This window comes from Gobius niger (assembly GCF_951799975.1).
Source record: "Gobius niger genome assembly, chromosome: 8".
Classification (NCBI taxonomy): domain Eukaryota; kingdom Metazoa; phylum Chordata; class Actinopteri; order Gobiiformes; family Gobiidae; genus Gobius; species Gobius niger.
The window spans coordinates 24,887,073-24,909,718 of NC_136859.1; the positions used below are offsets into that span (position 1 = coordinate 24,887,073).

The window sequence follows — 22,646 nt, forward strand, 5'->3', positions numbered from 1 at the left end:
CATGATGTACTTGTTTGCACTGTATAGAGGCCATTTATTGTGAAACAATACAGGGCCTCTACATCTCGTGCAGCATTTGCAACTGGAACACAGCCACAAAATCCACTTCGCTTAGCTGGGGGTTGTCTAAAAATGTTACCATCACCCCATGAAGTTGGATTAATGGTCCTCAACAGCTTCCTGTGTCTTGCTGTGAGAGACAGATTAAGATTTTGAAACTGAGCACAACACTAAAACTGGCAGCTGTTATATCAAGCTCACGCAAACATAAGATAACTTCAAACAGATTTTTAAAATTATTATTATTATTATTATTAGAGGCGGGTAGCATATTTACAGAAGTACTCAAGTAACATTTTGAAGAAACTGTTCACTTCTGCTTGAGTAATAGCATATTTTCACTCTTACTTGAGTAATAAAATACTTGTGCCGCTGTGAGTAAATGTATAGGTTACATTACCTTCAAGTCGACCTTAAATATATGTAGTTTCTGTTTTGTTCACCTTATTCTTCAGAAATAAATATTATTTTTAATACTTTCTTTATATTTTCTTTTGAAACATTACAAGTTTTGTTTCTCATAATTTAAGTCAAAACTGAAACATAAATCAGACTTTCAGTTTGATGCCAATACAGTTTTGCAGAATGGCCTACACACACTTTTTTACGATAACTTAATTATTTGGGTCAGTTTTTACTTGTGCTTGAGTAAGATTCTTTCAAAGTAACGTTACTCTTACTTGAGTAAACATTCTGGCTTCTCTACCTGCCTCTGATATTATTAATTTACCGGTAATATGATGTAGCCTACTTTGCATTATGTTCGTGTGTGCGTGCAGTGCACACATTGTGGATTGACTTCAGTTACTTTCCCAATATGATCTTTTCTGTTCAATATTCAAAATATATAAACAAAGAAATGAATCAATAAATAAGAAACAATGAAAAGAAATAGTCGCCTGCAAAGAAATACGGAAATCTAAAGATAGCCTGATTCAGTTCCAGAATGTTGCAGAATGTTTGGAGCGTGTCCTCCCGGTCGCTAGAGGGCGATGCCGTCATGATGTTTTCACTGATACAAACTTCAAAACTATAGTTTCATATTTTTTGCGACTCGTTAACTTATTTTTTCCTAATTTAAATTACGGGCACTTACCAAAATAACAATAATAGCATGAAGTTGTTTTAAAAATAATATTCCTAAACAGTGTGTTTTTACGCGGGAGGTCAAAGGTTACAAACAAAATGGCGCGTCCCCTGGCAGCTGCAGTCACATCGCTCTGAGCAGCCCGAGTGGCGAGATTTGCTCCGGTGTTTTGGTGTTTTCCTGCTACAGAAGAGTGATCACACGGGATTGTTTACCTGCACGTCATCTGGAAACTTTTTCTTGAGCATGACGAATATCTAAGGTGCAGTGGAAAACATTGCTTCGGTGACTGAAAGATATGCATTGACAATGTCGGATTTCTACCCCCTTTCCTTTCATCAAACTTCTAAACTCTAATCATTTTGGCTTTTGCACTTTGAAGTTTCTGCTGCCCAGATAAAGTTGGTGGTATATTTCACCGAAGCGAACTAGACTAGAGAGCACTGTAAAGAAGACGTCAGCTTGTTATGGCTTTGTGAAACTTCAGTCGGAACATCGGTGAAGATGAACAAGAAGAAGGATAAAGGATTTGAGAGCCCTCGCCCATTTAAATTATAAGTATCTTTATATCTTATTTCATGTTATATTTTCTGTGTATTCAGCCCTCCAATTAAGTAACCATAACAACTTGCATCATCGCTATTGGGCTTTGTTTACCATTACAATTAATAACAATATCTGGCAAATATTGAGAAAATTGCACATCATTTTGCTCTTTCATTTAATCGGTCATATTATTATCATCATATAGCTACGTTTTATTTTTCTCTTGCTCAAATAATAATTGACAAACTACTAACAGTTATAACTCTTTTATTATACGACCCATCAGGTGGTGTGCATCAACAACATCAACTTCCAGAGGAAATCTGTCATAGTGAGTATTCAACATATTTTATTTGTCATAAATAATTCGTGATTCTATGCAATGTTGACTGAATGCTCACTTGCTCAGTACGGATATTTTCAATGTAGTGGAATTATCCTCATTAGTGACAAATGAAATAAACAAAGTAGAGCAACTTCTTGGAGACAATAAAGATAGTTTGTACTTCTTTATTGATTTATTTTTCTAACTGTACTCATTGGACTGTTGTGTTTTGCAGGGCTACGTTGAGCTGACCATCTTCCCCACCGTAGTCAACCTAAACAGGATCAAGCTCAACAGCAAACAATGTCGCATCTACAGAGTGAGAGTCAACGACCTGGAGGCTCCTTTTATTTACAACGACCCCACGCTCGAAGTCTGTCACCACGAGTCCAAGCAGTCCGTTGATATTTGTTATGCTTGTTGTCATTTATAACAAAACGTTTCACACATCGCCCTCCGACAAACTTTCTCCTGTGTGTTTTTGAAGGAGAAACCTGAATTACTTCTCGAGCGCGTACACGGCAGCGGTGAGCGCAGTGGACCCCGATGCAGGACACGGGGAGCTGGTCATCAAGGTCCCCTCAGAGCTCTGGAAACAAGGAGATGGTCAGTGGTATTACAGATGTGACATGCTGACTTTACAGTGTTTATAGCCTTATAGAACAAAGAGGAAATCACCCAAAAAAGGTGTGACAATGCAATGTCTTTTCTGTGTAGAATTGAAGGTTTTAAAAGTCTACATCGAATTCTCCCTGGATCAGCCAAAAGGAGGGCTACACTTTGTTGTCCCAGATGTGGAAGGGAGCATGGCCGAGAGAGCAGCACATGTGTTTTCATTTGGATACCAAAACTCCACCAGGTGTGTGTCTGTAGTTTAAGATCTCTGTAACAGGGCTGCACAATGGGTAAAAACAAAGAGAAACGTAAAGTATTTGATTTATGTGTGTTTTAAGATACAGATTTGGTTCACAGTGCACATATGTTTGCAGAGACTTGGTTTTCGATACCGATGCTGATTGAATTAATTGTTCTGCCTTGACCTGTAATGTTATTATATAATACATCAAGTTACAAAGTACTTTATGGATGTAACTTTTAGGAAAATACTTTCTGTTGAAGTTGAAGAAACTCCTCTTTTGTGTGTGGATGCAGATTTTGGTTCCCTTGTGTGGACTCTTACTCCGAGCTGTGCACCTGGAAGCTGGAGTTCACTGTTGACGCTTCGATGGTGGCTGTGTCTTGTGGAGACTTAGTGGAAACCATTTACACACACGACATGAGGAAGAAGACTTTCCACTATGTCCTGCCCATCCCCACTGCAGCACCAAACATCTCTCTGGCTGTCGGGCCTTTTGAAATCCTGGTTGATCCTTACATGCACGAGGTGAGTGATGTGATTGAATTGGAAAAGCATTTTAGTGCAATGGTTTCAACATTTACATAACCGCAATGTTTTGGTTTTATTATTTACTTGTGATACAGTCGTTTGACCACTAGATGTCCCTAAATACAAGGACTTTCGTAGAACTTGTAATTTTTGAATGAATATATCAAATTGTTGCTTGTCTATACTGATTTTTGTTCTAATGCACTTCTTTATCTGATGCCTTGTTCCAGGTGACTCATTTCTGCCTGCCTCAGCTGCTGCCTCTGCTCAAACACTCCATGTCATACCTTCATGAGATTTTCGAGTTTTATGAAGAAATACTCACCTGCCGCTACCCGTACGCTTGCTTTAAGACCGTGTTTGTGGATGAGGCCTATGTCGAAGTGTCTTCCTACGCCTCGATGAGCATCTTTAGGTAATATAAACATCATGTTGTAAGGAGAACAGGGCCTGTAGATGACGACTATTTGAATCTTTCTGTTTCAGCACCAACCTGCTCCACAGCGCCATGATCATTGACCAGACTCCACTGACGCGGCGCTGCTTGGCTCAGGCTTTGGCTCAGCAGTTTTTTGGTTGCTTCATCTCCAGGATGTCTTGGTGAGGCACAATATTTTGTATCCATAGAAATTCATTTGAACGTTTGAGATAATTGGTTGAGGAGTTGGGTCTAGTACTGTGTATCTACTGAGACGGAATACAAAGGCTTCTTTTGTATTATAAAGAAATATAAAAAGTGTCTTTAAGTCAAATAAGGAAAATATAGATATCTTGGGATCCTTTACTCAGGAGACCAAACGTGACGGTCAGGAATAAAGTACATTTTTACCGTATTTATGTGAAAAGTTAAAAACATTTAGCTCATAGGAATAAATGAGGACCACTAGTAGAATTTGAAATCTCTTGATAGAAACAAAGCAGGTATAGTGCTTGTGTGACATCATCGTTTACATAGCTGTAACTACTATCCTGCCTGAACCGCAGTCCTGGAAACACTAGTTATTTCAGAGGATTTTCAGATACCTGAATAAGCCTGACTCATACCGTAATACCTCAGTGAGTATTTCCTTACTTGAAAGTCGGTTTAATAGCTCAGAAAATTGCAGAGTTTATGGATGTTTTTTCTTCAATTTGTCCTTTCAAAGAAAACAAAGGTGACCTCACCTCAGCCACTGATGGTGAAGTGACCCGTGTTGGGGGGTGGGGTCTGAATCTCCGTTTTATGCCAGATGTCATGTCATGGTCGATTTATTTCAGTCATTTAAATATAGGTCTTAATAATAGCTCTTAACCCCCGCCTGAACCGAGCACGTTTTCTCCAGTTTGGCTTTACCCAAATCTTAAAGCGTCTTGAGAAAAGCGTCAGAATAGAGACGAAAGCAAGGCTGAAAATGCAACAAAAAAGTGACCAAAAAGTGACATAAACGCAACGAAAAAGTGAGAAAAATGTGACAAAAAGACCACAAAAAGTGCGAAAAGAGCGTTAAAAATGTGACGAAAACGCACGAACACAGCAAAAAAGAGACAAAATGTCTTCAATAATGTGACATAAATGCGGCAACAAAAGAGTTATGATCAGTTTTTCTAGGTCTTCGCTTTCAAATGAAACATTACACTGGCCCAGGTGTGAGCTCCAGTCCTTTTAGATTTGGGTAAAGTCGAACTGGAGAAAATGCGCTCAGTTCAGGTGGGGGTTAAGAGGTAAATATTAAGACCTATGTTTAAAGCCGCACCGTGTAGAATTTTACCCAATAAATAAAATTCAAATATAAGCATTTATGACCATACAACATAAATCTATGGTAAGTTTATTCCCTCATTTTCAATGTGCTTACTTTATATAATACAACTGAATCACCGATATGTATTACCAAAGCTTTCAAGGGAAAATGTTACCTTATGTCTGGGAACCACTTAGTGAAAAGAGGTTGATGAGCTGAAAATGAAATAATTACTGGTGTGAATCATGCTCACCTTACACCATAGAAAACGGTTTTGACTTGAGAATTTCCTGTCAATGGCCTGAACTGTTGGCATTTTCTCATTCACGGTGTTGTTAACATGTGGCCCACAGGTTGTTGTACATAAAGCAGGTGATGAGAGATTTACAACGAGGCTGACCTCATCTGTCAGGTCAAAGTCGGGGGCCAGGCCGACTCAGGACAGCGAGTCCACTTTATAAAAAACACCTTTGTGTTTTTACGATTGTCTGAGATTGTCTGATGAGGAATATTTGCCTTAGAAAAGAGTTCTGCATACTAGACGTCCCGCTTAGAATAAAGTACTTTTTTTCAATCAGCCTCAGACTGCCTATTTACACGTTTTCCTTGATGTCTTAGTCTGCTTTTAAGTAAAGAAGTAGATACGAATCTTCTATATGCATGCTTTTGCAAGTTTTTGAGAAATATGAGGCTCTATACATTATTCACAAGATATTTCAATTCTACTTGTATTGAATTTCATTGCTAATAATATTTGCTGTCTTGTTCCTCTTCTTAACTGCTAAAAGCGAAGTAAAGCTTAATCTCATTCTTCCGCCGCTCATACAGTTGAGAAATCGGCATTTACCTCCTCTGCTCTCTGACCTCCAGCCGTTCTTCACATGTGGGACCCTGTTTTGTCCAGGGCCTAATGTTGTGTCAGAAAACTTGCAGAAACGTTGCCGTTCTTTGAGTCTGAAGGAAGCGTGGCGCTGCCTGCGAGCAATTAATCAGAGAAAGGGGTGAGTGGGGGCGGTAATTGAAAACAGGCTGCAGTGAGGAGTGTGTCATGACTATAAACGACAGGACAGAGAGGATCTGCTCTTTTTCAGACCTGCTATGTGTGCCACGCTTTCAGTTGAGCCTTTATGTTTAGTTGTATTGTTCAAGACATTTCCACGGTTGAGATGGTCATGAAAATCTGGAGTAGCATTTACTAGTTTTGGTTTTCTGATGACATTTTGTGTGATCAATGTTTGGGAAAGTTTGTGACAGGAATGAAGCGGTTCGCGCTCGTGCTTCACAGCTACCAGGCATGGGCCCTTTCAGTGGAGTTTGCATGTTCTCCTCGTGTCTGCGTAGGTTTCTTCCGGGTGCTCCGGTTTCCCCTACCACTAAAAACATGTACAACAGGTTAAATCCTCTGGCCAGGTGTTCCTGACCATTAGCCTGGCTCCACATCATGGAGATGGGTCCCCGAGCACCGGCCCACGCTGGCAGCTCACTGCTTCTACAGGTCACCCCAGTGGCATGGGGGATGAGTCAAATGCAGAGAATGACTTTCCCTGCGGGATTAATAAAGTATACCTTAAAGGTGCATTATGCAACATTTTTGTAAAAAAAATAAAAACTTGTATGTGTGTGTATTTTACCTTTCAGTGACCCAGCGGCTGTATGGTGCCTTTATTTCCCGTCACAGTGGCCTCTATGATCCAGGATCAATTGTTTCTAGAGTTTTAACTGCTGATGGGCTCTCTCACCAGAAAAGCTACAAAACAATGGATCCTGGAGAGTTGTGGAGACCACTGTGATGGAAAGTAAAAGTGCCAGGTTAACAGCCATGCAGCCATTGGGTCACAAAAAGTTCAATTACACATAAATATCAAGTTGTTGTTTTTTTGCATTAAAAAGCTGCATAATGCACCTTTAACCTTAACCTCAACCATAACCTCATTTAATATTACTTACTCAACATTACGTTCAAAACTAATGAATAATATTTTTTTAATGCTATTTGGCAGCTCTATTTTTGGTAATTCACCAGATTTTATGCCAGTTGCATTTTTTTTTTTATCCCAAAACGCGTGGCAGGAGACGGCAGTAGGAGTTAAAAGCTTTTTGGTAGCTCACAATTGTTTTGGTTTTTAACTCTGTATTTCTTTAGATCTTGCTCACTACACTTTGTGAATTTGTGTGTTTCATTGATTTCATTCGATTGACGGGTTCGGTGAATTCAATGTTTTACTCAAGGAAATAACTGCTGTATGTGCTGAGGCTATGACTGCCAGCCTTCAGATTGGAGAAATACTTATGCCATTGCACTCAGAATATTACATTCAGCACAGTCGGTTCCATTTTAATGATCAGCTTTATGTCCTATAAGCATACTGTACAGCAGTTTAATACAAAGTAAAAAACTGTGAGGCCTTTTGGTACAATTTCAGAGTTAGTTTTGTTAGTCTTGGAAAAGTCCTTAAAAGACACTTGAGAAAACATGTGCAAGTACTAAATTTGTGTTTTTGATCTTGACAAGGTAAGGTAAGGTCTTGTTGACAATAAAAAAGTCCTTCTGCAAAAAGTCATAACATATTTGGCTTAGAGTGCTGCAAATCCACTCAAGCTGTGTAAGATTTAGCCGACCGTCTGCTGTGAACCCACCAACGTTGATTATTCTGTCACTGTTTTGCAACCAGATAACTTTAAGAGAGCCATTTCAATGCTTAGCCAAGTTTTTTTTCTTTTTTCAAGAACAAAACACTGACAAATCTTATTCTTAATCCAGTAAAGCTCCAAAATGTGAACTGTCAACTGGCAAACTACTACCGCGATTATTCATGTAACCACATCGCCACACTACAAAAGGTCATGGCAGCGCAAGTGATTTTAGAGTAGCTTGACGTCTTCTTTAGTACCTATAAATCTTGCATGCACAATTGTGAACTGTTGGTAGTCTTGAACAGTAAGCCCAGCATAAATCAGTGTCGTGTTTTATAGCCGCGTACATTAAAGTGCATGGGCTGCCTAACATCCAAACGTCTTCCTGGTTTTGAAGGGCCGATGAGTGGGTGCTGAAGGGCATCTCTGGATACATCTATGGACTTTACCTGAAGAAGACCTTTGGAGTCAACGATTACAGGCACTGGATCAAAGAGGTCACTTTATAGCTCATGATGCCTCCTTTAAGTCTAGCCAAAGCTTCTGCAATGGTAAGTGAATTCATTACTGCATTTTTCAGGAGCTGGACAAGATCATTGAATATGAGCTGAAGATGGGGGGTGTTCTTTTGCATCCTACGTTCGGTGGAGGCAAAGAAAAAGACAAGTAGTGATCCAATTTAAATCTGATGAATATACACAGTACATACAAAAAAGTACCAACTGTGTGATGTGTTCTTTCGTAGTCCGACTCCCCACCTTCATTTCTCGATCAAGCATCCGCACACTTTATCCTGGGAGTACTTTAAAATGTTCCAATGTAAGGCCCACCTAGTGATGAGGCTCATAGAAAATCGCATCAGCATGGAGTTCATGTTACAGGTAATACAAAAGATGATCATTTTCAGATGCCTTAGCAATATTCACACTTTTTATGTTGTTGTTGCTGTTTTTGCAGGTTTTCAACAAGCTCCTGAGTTTGGCCAGTACTGCGTCTTCTCAGAAATACCAAAGTCACATGTGGAGCCAGATGCTTTTGTCGACGCACGCCTTCCTGAAATCCATCTCCAATGTCTCGGGCAAAGACATCGGTCCCCTCATCAAACAATGGGTGTATCCTTTTTAGACTTTAAAGGGAAATATCTCTGCCTTATACAGCATAGTGAGCATACAAAGCTTCTCTGACTCTTCACTTTTACACTTGAGACTTTTTCTTGACCATGTGGTGTTCAGGGACCAGAGCAGCGTGGTGAAATTCTTTGGCAGTTTCGCCTTCAACAGGAAAAGGAACGTTTTGGAGCTGGAGATCCGTCAAGACTACACTTCGTCAGGAACTCAGAAATATGTGGTGAGCGCAGTGATACTGAAAAATGCACTGTTTTGTCTTGCTAATATTATTGGTCTACTGGAAGTTTATAATCACCGTTTCCTTGCTATGCCTCGTCTTGCCAGGGTCCCATTAAAGTGACTGTGCAGGAGTTGGATGGCTCTTTCAACCACACGCTACAAATCGAAGAGAACAGCCTCAAACATGACATCCCCTGCCATTCCAAGAGCAGGAGGTAGAGGCATGCAAAAGCATAAGACATGTATATGTTGCTTTGTTTTCTGATGTTACTTTGCTTGAATAGAAACAAGAAGAAAAAGATCCCTTTGATGAATGGAGAAGAAGTGGACATGGACTTGTCAGCCATGGAGTGAGTACTGGCCGTTGACTGAGTAGATTGTAGCGTGTACTGTCGGGGAAAATGGATCCACTCCCATTGCCAATTCTGGTTAACCTCTCAACCCCCACTATCTGCTTTACCCAAATCTGAAAGCTTCTTCGAGGCTACAGGCCAGTGTAGCGCCTCATTTGAAAGCTAAGACCGACAACGCTGATCTAAGATTTTTCTCCATGTTCCAATGCATTGTTGCCATGTTGTTGTCACTTTTTCTTAGCTTTTTTGTTACTTTTTTATTGCGTTTTTGTAACTTTGTTTGCGCCTTTTTTCCCTTTTTTCCCATGTTTTTATTGCTTTTTCCCTATCATTTACGTCTCGTTTTCATCACTATTTTTTACACTTTTTTCAGGAAATAGTAAGTGGAGAAACTTTGCTTGTGTAGGTAGGGGTAAAGAGGTTCACCAGAGGGATAAAACCTGCCAAAATCACTGTGATCTAGTACCGCACACAAACATTTGCCAAATGACCAAAACCTAATGAGCTCACCCACACACAGAAAAAAGTGGTTCTGTTGCCTTTTATCAGACATGTTTCTGTTTTCCACCTTCAGCGCTGACTCCCCTCTCCTGTGGATCCGTATCGACCCCGACATGTCCATTCTGAGAAAGGTGGAGTTTGAACAAGCCGACTTCATGTGGCAGTATCAGCTCCGATATGAGAGGGACGTGGTGGCACAGGTGGGCTGTTGGTTTGCTTATATACGCTGCACAAGTTGAATTGAATACTGCCATCTGCCTCATGACAGCATTGACATTATCTCTTAGTATAATCTGAAAATATCTCTTCTGTTGTTTTAGGTTGAGGCCATTGTTGCGCTGGAAAAGTTCCCAACTCCCGCCTCCAGACTGGCACTGACGGACATATTGGAGCAGGACCAGTGTTTCTACAAAGTCCGCATGCAAGCTTGCTTTTGTTTGGCCAAGGTACATCTATTACCATGCACTCGGTCAGGCAGCTGTACAGATCCATACAGTTACTGTGTTAACACGAGCTTTCGGGAAAGTCGACGCTGCACTTTTGCACCTGTGTCCTTGGGCAAATCTCTGTGGTGTATGCCAGCATTAGACACAGCTAACAGGAATATTTTCAGCATTTTCAGTTTAATATTGTTGACATAATGCACACATGTTGTGGCATTTCAAAACGGCAACAAGACAATTTTGGAATGAAACAAAAAAATCTTTAATCACAGTAAAGGCATCCACAGGGAAAGCTCGTTGAATAGGAAGGGTGGAGTGGGAGTTTGTAACTTGGCAAAAGGTGAAAGTTTGGAGGGAGTAATCTGCATGGATTAGTGAATGGAGAGGAAAAGGAAGAGGACGTGTGGCTTGAGGGCAGTTGTATAAGTTTTGGGAGGTCTGATGAATGATGTATGGAGAGGGAGATGGAGCAAGTTTAGGCTCGGACTTCACACGGCTCGGTAACAGTATTTTCACTCACGACTGATTTGGTTACAGTTGTAACAGGCAGTGTTTTTTTCTCATTTCATTTATTCATTTATTTAAGGCAATGGTACAGAAACTACAAGGTAGAGAAATATAGTTAAGTCATATAGTGCAAAAAGGAATATACAGTATGTAAACTTGACAATCCACTTCTACCTGAAAGGAAGAGGGAAGAAGATAATGTATTTAATCCTACCCCAGTTCCCTGTTCAGTGATGAGCTTCACTGTTTCTTTGTTCAAGGATTATTATACAAATATTATATCATGGAGAGCAACAGTGTAACGCCTCAATTGAATGCTAAGACCGGCAAAAGTTATCGTAACTTCTTGTTGCTTTTTTGTCATGTTTTCGTCGGTTTTTGTTGCTTATTGTTGCGTTTTTATCTCCTTTTCAGCGCCTTTTTGTTGAAGCTTTTCGATTTTAATAAAGCCAAACCGCTTCAGGTTGGGCTTAAGAGGTGAAGAGGTTAAGGTGGTATTACTGTAGGTTGCTTTCATGTCATGTAGTAACACTTTGAAGGGCCCATTGCAGGGATGCCCAAAGTGTGACATTCATAGGGGCTTTGTTTGGGCCCTCAGTTGCTACTTAGATTTGTAAGGAGTATTCACTTTGCCCTGTTTGTACACTAGACTGTCAGTTGTAAGTACAGAAACCAGTAGTATTTTTGCCTTATTATTAGCCTTTTGATGTAGAAGTAGCTCAAGAAAACATGCACTTTATTTGCCCCTATATGACTACCTTGGAAATGTTGACCAGGAGTTAAGTTCAGCGAGACAATGGCAAGCGTCTGTGTCTTTAGGATGCTTGCCACAGTTGGGAACCATTGGGTTAAGCATCAGAGAGACATCCGTCTGCGAATTACTTTTACGAAGCAATTTTTTATAATAGAAAGAAAGTACATTGTTGAAGAAAAGCCGTAAAAGTCCTAGGTATTATATAAGGTATGAAAACAACATATTTTACGGCTCAACCACCAGTTAACCCTTGCCGTAATGAAACCTCAACAGCCCTATTCTGTGGATTGTGTGGAATTCCTCTATTCTCTGGATTTGGCCTTTTCCAGTTTTAACCCCCCCTGGATTTCCGCTATTCGACTTCCACCTGAATCAATATTTTCTCAACATGATAAACCGAGCTGGTCGAGGCGACTGCTCTTTTGCCGTTTCATTGAGTTGCTGTGTTTGGCGGCCGAGCCCTCAACAGACTCCCCTCCGTAATGGCCTTTGGTATAAACTACACACACGGGCTCCATTCGCATAAACAAGGACTCGCATACTCTGCCCCAACCACCACGACCATGAAATATGACTTCAGCCCTCACGGACCATGCGCTATGATTGGCCGGGACAGGCTAAATTTGCTTGTTATTGGTAGGAACTGTGGAGCATAGCCTGAAGGGAGGAACAACATCAAACTCATGTTCAAAACTCCTGATGAACACACACATGCAAAAACATCCCGCCGCGCATTCCCCCCCCACTGTTTACCTTCCCAAATGACTACATCCTGTGGCGCTGACCCTTAGCCCCCGTATTACCACATTTACATAAATCTCCAATATCCTGCGTCAGACCATTGACCGCCAGAGCCCGTGGTCCAATACCTGTGGAAATATGGTGTGCAACTTATTTGGGATTTGTGTTGCATTCAGACGTGGGCTGGGCAATAACAAAAAATTGTGACCTTCGACTCCCCCACATATGGATCATTCTCAATTTTATTTTTTAAGTATAAATACGAATAATTATAATCCACGGACTACAAATGTAAACTAGCTATTTAGCTATAATCTGGTGCAGTACATCTCTGAGCTTGATGATGTCTGTACACTGTCCCGTTAACCCCGCCTGAACCAAGCACATTTTCACCAGTTTGGCATTGACCAAATCTAGAAGCTTAAAAAAATCATCAAAATAGCGATGAAAACGCAACAAAAATATGACACAAGAGTGACAAAAGCATGCTGGAAAAGGAACAAAAGTACAGCAATAACGCAACAAAAGAGTGATGAAAACATGACAGATAAGTGACAAAAACGTGGCAAAACCAAGGCAAAAAGCAACAAAAAAAGCAATGAAAAAGTAACAAAAAACAACAAAAATCCCAAATGAGGCATTACACCCTTGCTCTCCAGCTGAGTAGCCTGTAGATTTGGGTGAAGCCGAACTGGAGAAAATGCACTTGGTTCAGGTGGGGGTAAAGAGGTTACATAATGATTTAAAGTAAAGTACTGTATTATCCGGAGTATAACCAAAGGCATAGTAAACCAGGACACTGAGAAATATTTCTATATTTCTCAGTGTCACATCTATTGCTGACACTGTGACACATTGGGTTGTAGTCCTCATGCATATTTTCAGAATATTTTTCTAACTAAGCCTAGCCCGACTAAACTTCTTTAATGAACATTTTTCTCATTACAGATTGCAAATTCCATGATGAGCACGTGGCAGGGTCCTCCAGCGATGAAATCCTTGTTTACCAGGATGTTCTGCTGCAAGAGCTGCCCGAACATCGTAAAAACTAACAACTTCATCAACTTTCAGAGCTACTTCCTGCAAAAGGTACATCCCACAGACCAATGAATTAGCACACGCAGACAGGGCACTTTAGACCTCAGGCTTTTTCCACATGCACTACGTGGCTTTAGTCTTTCTTTCATGTGCTGCACAACATTATTCATGTGGATGTATTGGAGGACTGAAGTAGGTTATATTTGAGGACTGAAGTAGGTTATGTTTGAGGACTGAAGTAGGTTATGTTTGAGGACTGAAGTAGGTTATATTTGAGGACTGAAGTAGGTTATATTTGAGGACTGAAGTAGGTTATATTTGAGGACTGAAGTAGGTTATGTTTGAGGACTGAAGTACGTTATATTTGAGGACTGAAGTAAGTCATATTTGAGGACTGATTTAAGTTATATTTGAGGACTGAAGTAGGTTAAATTTGAGGACTGAAGTAGGCTATATTTGAGGATTGAAATAAGTCATATTTGAGGACTGAAGTAGGTTATATTTGAGGATTGAAATAGGTTATATTTGAGGACTGAAGTAGGTTATATTTGAGGACTGAAGTAGGTTATATTTGAGGACTGAAGTAGGTTATATTTGAGGACTGAAGTAGGTTATATTTGAGGACTGAAGTAGGTTATATTTGAGGACTGAAGTAGGTTATATTTGAGGACTGAAATAGGTTATATTTGAGGACTGAAGTAGGTTATATTTAAGGACTGAAGTAGGTTATATTTGAGGACTGAAGTAGGTTATATTTGAGGACTGAAGTAGGTTATATTTGAGGACTCACGTAGGGTATATTTGAGGACTGAAGTAGGCTATGTTTGAGGACTGAAGTAGGTTATATTTGAGGACTGAAGTAGGTTATATTTGAGGACTGAAGTACGTTATATTTGAGGACTGAAGTAGGCTATGTTTGAGGACTGAAGTAGGTTATATTTGAGGACTGAAGTAGGTTATATTTGAGGACTGAAGTAGGTTATATTTGAGGACTGAAGTAGGTTATATTTGAGGACTGAAGTAGGCTATGTTTGAGGACTGAAGTTGGTTATATTTGAGGACTGAAGTAGGTTATATTTGAGAACTGAAGTAGGTTATATTTGAGGACTGAAGTAGGTTATATTTGAGGACTGAAGTAGGTTATATTTGAGGACTGAAGTAGGCTATGTTTGAGGACTGAAGTTGGTTATATTTGAGGACTGAAGTACGTTATATTTGAGGACTGAAGTAGGCTATGTTTGAGGACTGAAGTAGGTTATATTTGAGAACTGAAGTAGGTTATATTTGAGGACTGAAGTAGGTTATATTTGAGGACTGAAGTAGGTTATATTTGAGGACTGAAGTAGGTTATATTTGAGGACTGAAATAGGTTATATTTGAGGACTGAAATAGGTTATATTTGAGGACTGAAATAGGTTATATTTGAGGGCTGAAGTAGGTTATATTTGAGGACTGAAATAGGTTATATTTGAGGGCTGAAGTAGGTTATATTTGAGAACTGAAGTAGGTTATATTTGAGGACTGAAGTAGGTTATATTTGAGGACTGAAGTAGGTTATATTTGAGGACTGAAGCAAGTTATATTTGAGGACTGAAGTAAGTTATGTTTGTGGAGTGAAATAGGTTATATTTGAGGACTGAAGTGGGTTATATTTGAGGACTGAAGTGGGTTATATTTGAGGACTGAAGTAGGTTAAACATTTTTTTCTTTTGAGTTTAGGTTTTTGCTTGTTTGTTTTGCAGACGATGCCCGTTGCCATGGCGTTACTCAGAGATGTCCAAAACCTTTGTCCTAAAGACGTCCTCAACTTCATCCTTGATCTCATCAAGTACAACGACAACAGGAAGAACAAAGTAAAAGTTTTTTTGCATTTAATCATACAGTATGCATAATGTTAGCATCATAATCAGGGTTATACATGTCATGTCAGAAAGTTTAGCTTTTTGGTCCTCATGATTGTTCTTGTGCTATTGGGCAAGACACTCCACTCACCTGTTTGATTGTTGGCTTGACAGTTAACACTCCATTTTTTTAATTTGCAGTTTTCCGATAACTACTACCGAGCCGAGCTGATCGAAGCCTTGACGAACTCGCTGACCCCGGCCATGAACATCAGCAACGAGGCCCGCACCGTGGTCAGCTTAAACCCAGACGTTCGGCTCATTTTGGAAGAAATCACACGGTTTCTCAACATGGAGAAACTTCTGCCCAGCTTCAGGAACACCATCACTGTCAAGTACACGATTTTGTGTTTACGTTTTCATTTGTCTTCAGCTTCTTGTCAAACGTCTACCCAAGATCTGCTCTTATCTTTACCGCGCAGTTGCCTTAAAGCGATTCGGCAGCTGCAGAGAAACGGCCACATTCCCAGTGACCCATCTCTCTTTAAGTCCTACGCGGAGTATGGGCACTTTGTGGATGTTCGCGTCGCTGCTCTGGACGCTCTCATTGACTACACTAGAGGTTTGACATTTTATACAACTGCTGCAGCTTTTCTACTGTAGCTATAATACTGTGTAATCCTAATAATTCTGTCTTGTGTAGTTGAGCAGAGTCCAACAGAACTGCAGTGGCTACTTGATATGGTCCAGAATGATCCAGTCCATTATGTCAGGTCAGTAGAATAGCCAGTTACCTTAAGTGTATTGCCATTCATTTTTTGTATACATTGTTTAAACAAAATATACCTGTACTTCATCCACTTTACATACAGGCACAGGATTTTGGGGATGCTGTGTAAGAACCCGCCTTTCACCCGCACCTCAGACTCGATCCTTTGTAACGAGGCTTTGGTCGACCAACTCTGGAAACTCATGAACTCTGGTAAGACACTTTAAACGACCCTTTAAGCGACCCTCAGGCTGGATCAAATGTGTAAGAAAAAAAATAATGATACAACCGACAAACAACAAACCAACTTGGAATGGAAACGTTTGAAAACCTGTATTTGGCAGTGGGTTGTTTTATTTTTTTCCCCTGTGTCTGAAGGATAAAATAAACAGCGTGTCAGGATTATTTTCTGTAGTCAGTGGAGTCTAACCCAAATGTGGCACATCGTTATATGCCCTGGCTTTATTGCGCTGATACTGGCTTCTGCAGGCTGCACGCTTCACTCAAAATCCAACAAATGAACTAAAGGTTGTTGCGAGATGCGTGTCTACTTTGTTTATATAGCGCTCTAAATTACGGCTTAGTTTTGCTCCGTGGCTCATTAAAAAGTACTAATACCCGGAGCAGTGTGCAGAATTGGACCGCAATTTGGCAAAACGGGTTACACTCCGGAATAGTGGACATTTCCTGCATGATCAGCCATTCTAACCATTGACATTTTTCAACTTAATATAATTGATTGGAAAAGTGCACCTGCATTTATGTTTTTGAATTGCATTTTTTTGTAATTGTGCAGGGGGAGTCCAGCACATTGTTAATCTTTTAACTTTTGATGGCAGTCTTTTCAAAAGGCAGGGAGGACTTTGGACCCAAACATGCATATTGTGTTGAATATGTTTTCTCACATTTACATACACCTGGGGCATGTATATTTATGACTGCTACAGTTTACTTCATTTTGAACTCAGTATTGTCCTGTCTGCCTGTTGGAAGCCCGTTGCACTTAACTTTACTGCATAGCAACAACATGGGGTGACGCTTTGTATTAAGGTGTGCTCATTAGGTATTAATAAGGTACTAATAAGCATTAATAAGATGCTTGTTAAGTATTAGCACACTGCTTATTATATATTTACTGCTTTTATCTGTCAGCATGCTAATAGGCCATTACTAATACGTTTAGTCATAGCTAACCCTAACCTTAACCCTTACCCTAACCCTAAAACGATTACTGATGCTTATTAATACTTAATTAGCTCACCTTTATATAAAGCGATACTAATAGGATTGAAATAGCATGGCAACAATGGATAACCTGTCGTGCCTCAATGTAATTACTGGTGTACTACTCTGCTTTTACTGTGCTCTACTGGAAAGTACTTCCAAAAATCTTTTGAACCATTTGTCTTTGTTATAGCAGAAACACTGTAGCTATTTCCCTTTTACAAAGGTAGAACATCATTTATTCCAAGGACAAAGTCTTGCTCCCCATTGTCTACTCATGTTCAAGTTTCTTATACATGGGGTCTTACGTGTCGTTCTCGGCTTCCCACTCAGCGTGTAACTATTCAGAGTTCAGCCAATTGAAATACACTCAAGTACAACAATGCATTCACCATTGTACATTGTAATGGATATTTCATTTCTGTGGCAACATGTACCCTAATGTATTGACTTGACAAGGACAAAAGATAAACTAAATTGCTGATTGGTTGGACTTCATGGTTGCGCATAGCTGTCAGTTTAAATATATAGGGCCCCAGTGTGGTAACCTGAAATAGCACGCCACAACAGTTATTTTATTCATTTCTCCGTCAACCACAACCCCCCATGTGTTAAACAGACATACGCTAGCGCTGGATGAAGTTTCAACCATCTCAAGGTCAATGCAGTTAAGATCCGTGGATCTTGTTTTAGGCCAAAGCCACACAGTCCACTGCCCCCCATGTTCGCCCCAAACCAATGATATGCAGTGTCCAAGTCATTACAAACTTAAATTACACGATATTTAATCCTGTGATGGCACACAGAGCTGCTTATCTTCTTGTATTTATCCTTGGTTACAATGGCTGAGGGATTGTAAAAACTAAATATGCGGTTGATAGATTGTTACTGTAGCCGTGCATTTAAGATTTTTGTCTGTGTCAATTCTTATGTTACTCTATTCCTTTTATTGTTTCCAAGTCTTACCCAAAATCATGATTTAATGCTTGCTTGCGTTTTTTCAGGCTTTTAAATGTAATGTCTCTCTTGTGTTTATTGAAGTTTGAGTATGTCTTTTACAATGCCACAGAAGAGTCGACTCCACTGAAAAGAGTAGAATTTACACACCAATTAGAGATGATTAGATATTACTCTTGTGGCATTGGGAATCAACTGTTCACCATATCAGTGCAGTTTTCTTATCCTTCTGTCATTAGGGAGTATACTTGACACGGATGAGGTCTGTAAAGTCAGCACTTAATAAGTTTGGTGGATGTCAACAAATAAAGTGCCAAGTGTTATGCTGACTGTCTTGCAGAAAATCAGATTGCTGACCGATCAAACTGCAAACTACTATTCAAAAACATCAACCGGACTGGAAAATGAACATGTCCTGTCCTGTCAGATCTTGAAATTTAAACAGGGTTCGGCGTATTTAGTACCTGGATGTAAATCCCAAGGGCAGCTGTGGGGCCTTTGAGCATCTGGAAAAGCGCTATATAAGACTAATTATTGTTATTGTTGTTATTATTAAGGCCTCAACCATGCAAAGACACAGCCGTGCAGAGGCAACGCTCAGTCGTTGCCAATTTCTTGATTTACTTTTTGTGTATGATTTTTTACAACCAAGCTCTCAGGTTGACATCATTATCTGCTGTAGACTCTGTAAACTCATTTTTCTATTGTCATACACAAACTGCTGAGATCAAAATGTGGTCCCGTTCCATTCCCAGGTACGTCCCATGACTGGCGCCAGCGCTGTGACGCAGTAAACCTCTACTACACTCTGTTCGGCCTGACTCGCCCCTCCTGCCTGCCACTGCCAGAGCTGGGCCTTGTTTTGAACCTGAAAGAGAAGAAAGCCGTGCTCAATCCCACCATCAAACCTGAGGTGTCAGGAGCCACTCTCATAGACACGCCTGCTAGCATTGGCATCCACGGAGTGGGCATGTGCTACCAAGTAAGTTGATTCATTAGGGTACACCGTTGTTGTGTCCTTGGGCAAGACACTTCACCCACCTTTCCTCCAGTGTCTGTGTACACTGGTGTATGAATGAGAGTGTGAATGGGCGAGTGGTTGTTGCTGTAAAGCGCTTTGAGTGCCTAAAGTAGGTGGAAAAGCGCTATATAAGTTGAGACCATTTACCATCGGGTTCAGCAACACTATGTGCCCAAAGACTGAGATCAGCTGACTATCTGAACATCATGGATAACCAGGTTATTCCATCAATGGTTTTCTTTCCTGATGGCACAAGCGTATTCCAAGATGACAACGCCAGGATTCAGCGGGCTCACATTGTGAAAGAGTGGTTCAGGGAGCATGGCCAACACATAGGCCTACTGTAGTACAGATACAAGAAAAAAAAAAATGCAACACTGGATCTTCTGACATCGCAATAGCTTTATGGCACTGTGAAGGCGTGCTATAATCAAAGCTAGCAACAAAATATGAGATTGACCTTTTTTTTCTTTTTTGTAGTGACATATTTTGAGTCGGGCAGTGTATTTCTTACTGTTACTGTATAAATGAAATAACTGCAAGTTTAAAAACTTTCACCGTCAGATTAGCAAAGTCTAAATATCATGACCTACAGACTTACTTAGTCATAAGGAAATAGTATAAACATGATTTTGAATAGCATCAATCATGTGCTCATGTTTCATTGGTTTGTGAGCCAGGGGTGATGTAAGGGGGTCGCTGCCCGGTGGTCTATATTTTCTGGTGCTAGATTGTGCATTAAAAGTCATAGATGGCACGCTGATATATAATCTTGGGTTTTCCGCTGCTGCCAATTGTATTTGGCCCGACCCGTTTCTCATTGCATCACTGTAAAAGCCACCTCACCGGTTATGGTTCAAGACGACATGCCAGAAAAGTTCATGCTGTGAGTTTTTTCTCATGCCCAAGTATACAGTGCATTAGTATTTATAACTCCAATACCTGTTCCTGTCATACCCAATTATCATTTCATTTATACCTTAGAAACACATTTTGACTTGGGTGTTTTCTGGTTAGACATAATTTACAGCCAGTTTAGATGTAATTTAGGTTTATTTTAGAGCTGGTTTAGCCCTGATTTGACCTTGATTGATAAGGTGGTACTTGGTCTGAAAGGTTTGGGAATCTCTGATCAAGAGATTACCTGCATGTCTAAGAAAGAAACGGACGTGTGGACATGTGGATTAACGATTAGATTTATTTTACTTTCCTGGGTTTGCACACACATACAAACACACACACACACATACACACAAAAACTTCTCTCAGTATAAGTTTCCATGTTCTTGAAAGGGTCAGGCGTGATCATCAAATCCACACTTAAACCACCTATTAGACCTAGGATGACAACACTCGTATTAACGTTAGTTCTTGCTGTCTGTCTGTGCCTTCCAGGTGGATGAGGAGCCAGACCCGGTGTCGTTGGGCGTGTGTGGAGTGGGGCAGCCCCCTCAAGGCCTGAAGAGGAAGGCCGAGACCCCCCTGGGCTCACCCCCAGAGCCTGGACAGGTACTGCAGCCACAGGACGATGACGCGAGAGGAGGAGGAGGAGGAGGAGGAGGAGGAGGACGCTTCAAGATCAGGGTAAAACACATGCCTGGGTGATCCAAAATAATTACAATCTAATCACTGATGTGGTTAATCACTGATGTTAAGTTAGATATTTTTTTAAATGTTTTTTTATTCATTATATCAAATTGAAAGACATATTAAAGTGCTGGATGTAAAAATTGTTTGATGGCAAAATTGGATAACAAAAAATATGAACATAAAAAACACCAGGCCATGAATTAGGTAGAAAAAAATGTGCAAAAAATATCAATGAATTTTTCTGTTGTGTTTCAGTTTAACACAATGGAAGAGGAAGATATTGATATGGAGACTGTTCATGATAGCCAAGCTTTCATTCATCAACATCTTCATCTGCTGGAGAGACCCTCTACACCAGGTAAAAACAATCCACTATCTACAACAAATCTGGATACATGCACTTGAAACCACCTCCCTACCAGTCCTTGAAGACTTGACTTACTGCGTCATCATCATCCCACACATTAAAATTCACTCTCTGGGTTGGCCGGTCAAAGCTTTTCCAGTGACTCAATGTACCTATTGAGTTTAACCACTCTTGTCTGTTCAGGGAAAGAGCCCCCGTCAGTGGAACAGCCCATGCTGTCGTTGCCTGCCACACCTGCGCCCGTCTTCTCCAAAGAGACCACCTCGGCCTCCTCGAAGCACGGGAGCGATCACGGCCACCACCATCACCACCACCACCACGAGCACAAGAAGAAGAAGAAGAAACACAAGCATAAGCATAAACATAAGCACAAACACGAGAGCAAGGACAAGGACAAAGACAGAGACAACTCTCACACCTACAGCAACAGCCCCGCCAGCGGACGCTCCATCAGGTCACCGTCACTGTCCGACTGAAGAGGCTTTTAGGGCAACTAGGGCGCTCGTAGTCAGCTGTGAATATATATAAAAATGAATGGCCAATGCTCAGAGTAAATGTTTTTTTTTAAGTACAGGAGAAGACGTTTTCGGTATTGTCCACATAGGGAATGTTTTCCGCTGCGTTTGAGCCACACTTCAATGCCGCTGGAACATGTCAAGAGCAGAACCCATCTCCAGATCGTAAGCTAGGTTTGTGGTCAGTACTTGGTTGGAGGATTGTGCATGTTTTGGGTGGGGCGGGGACTGAGGCCGCCGGAGAAAACCCACACAGGAATTGGGAAATGCAGTTTGCATTTAGCATTATATTAGTGTGTGATATTACTGATTTCAAATGACCAGCGAAGATTTTACACAAAAATCAGAACACATGTAATGCATAATTATGAAACGGAGCCTGATGCTAGTTGAGGACAACTGAAAGAAAGACACTTTGTTTTTTAAGTAAGCAACAACACAGTAAAGTTGCCTCTGGATGTTATTTGAAAGTGGGTATAATATACATACATGTATCAGACTGCCGGTTCCAAGCCCTGATAAAAGGAGATAGGCATAAATTATTTGTCATGGAAACTCTTTATCTCAACACAGTAAATACTGAATTGTGAAAGTGAACTAAAATCACTAACATCACTGTCTCTAAATGTTTGTTGTGCAGCAGGCAGAAGTGGGATGTGATGTTGTTTGGACACATGCGGACACATGTTAGTGGCAGGTGTGAGCAGCCCACAGCCAGCCTCTTGTGATCGCGTCAGGGACACACCGTAACGCATGTCTGACCAGCGCCCGACCAAAACTCACCCAAAACTGAGGCACCACTGTAATAGGTAGAAACTGTCTCTTGTATATTAAGCATAAATGCTTGGCCCGTTGGAGTTCGTGCACTTTTCACACCGCTTCCAGCCTGTCTGAGGCATCTGACCACACACACCTCTGT

General features: G+C 40.6%; 1 protein-coding gene across 1 annotated transcript; it reads left to right on the forward strand.

Annotated features, from left to right (window-relative positions):
• Nucleotides 1-162: 162 nt before the first annotated feature.
• taf2 (TAF2 RNA polymerase II, TATA box binding protein (TBP)-associated factor) lies at nucleotides 163-21,925 on the forward strand (the record flags this gene model as incomplete). Its single annotated transcript, XM_079560686.1, has 27 exons — nucleotides 163-192; nucleotides 1,980-2,024; nucleotides 2,254-2,414; nucleotides 2,506-2,624; nucleotides 2,736-2,877; nucleotides 3,171-3,402; nucleotides 3,636-3,820; nucleotides 3,892-4,005; nucleotides 8,158-8,257; nucleotides 8,341-8,426; nucleotides 8,506-8,641; nucleotides 8,718-8,872; nucleotides 8,993-9,107; nucleotides 9,212-9,321; nucleotides 9,391-9,456; nucleotides 10,034-10,160; nucleotides 10,281-10,406; nucleotides 13,354-13,494; nucleotides 15,186-15,296; nucleotides 15,486-15,679; nucleotides 15,767-15,906; nucleotides 15,988-16,057; nucleotides 16,157-16,266; nucleotides 18,990-19,216; nucleotides 20,651-20,839; nucleotides 21,101-21,203; nucleotides 21,396-21,925. The coding sequence occupies 27 exons, from the start codon at nucleotides 163-165 to the stop codon at nucleotides 21,686-21,688; spliced, it is 3,627 nt and encodes a 1,208-aa protein (XP_079416812.1). The 3' UTR covers nucleotides 21,689-21,925.
• Between the last annotated feature and the right edge of the window lie 721 nt (nucleotides 21,926-22,646).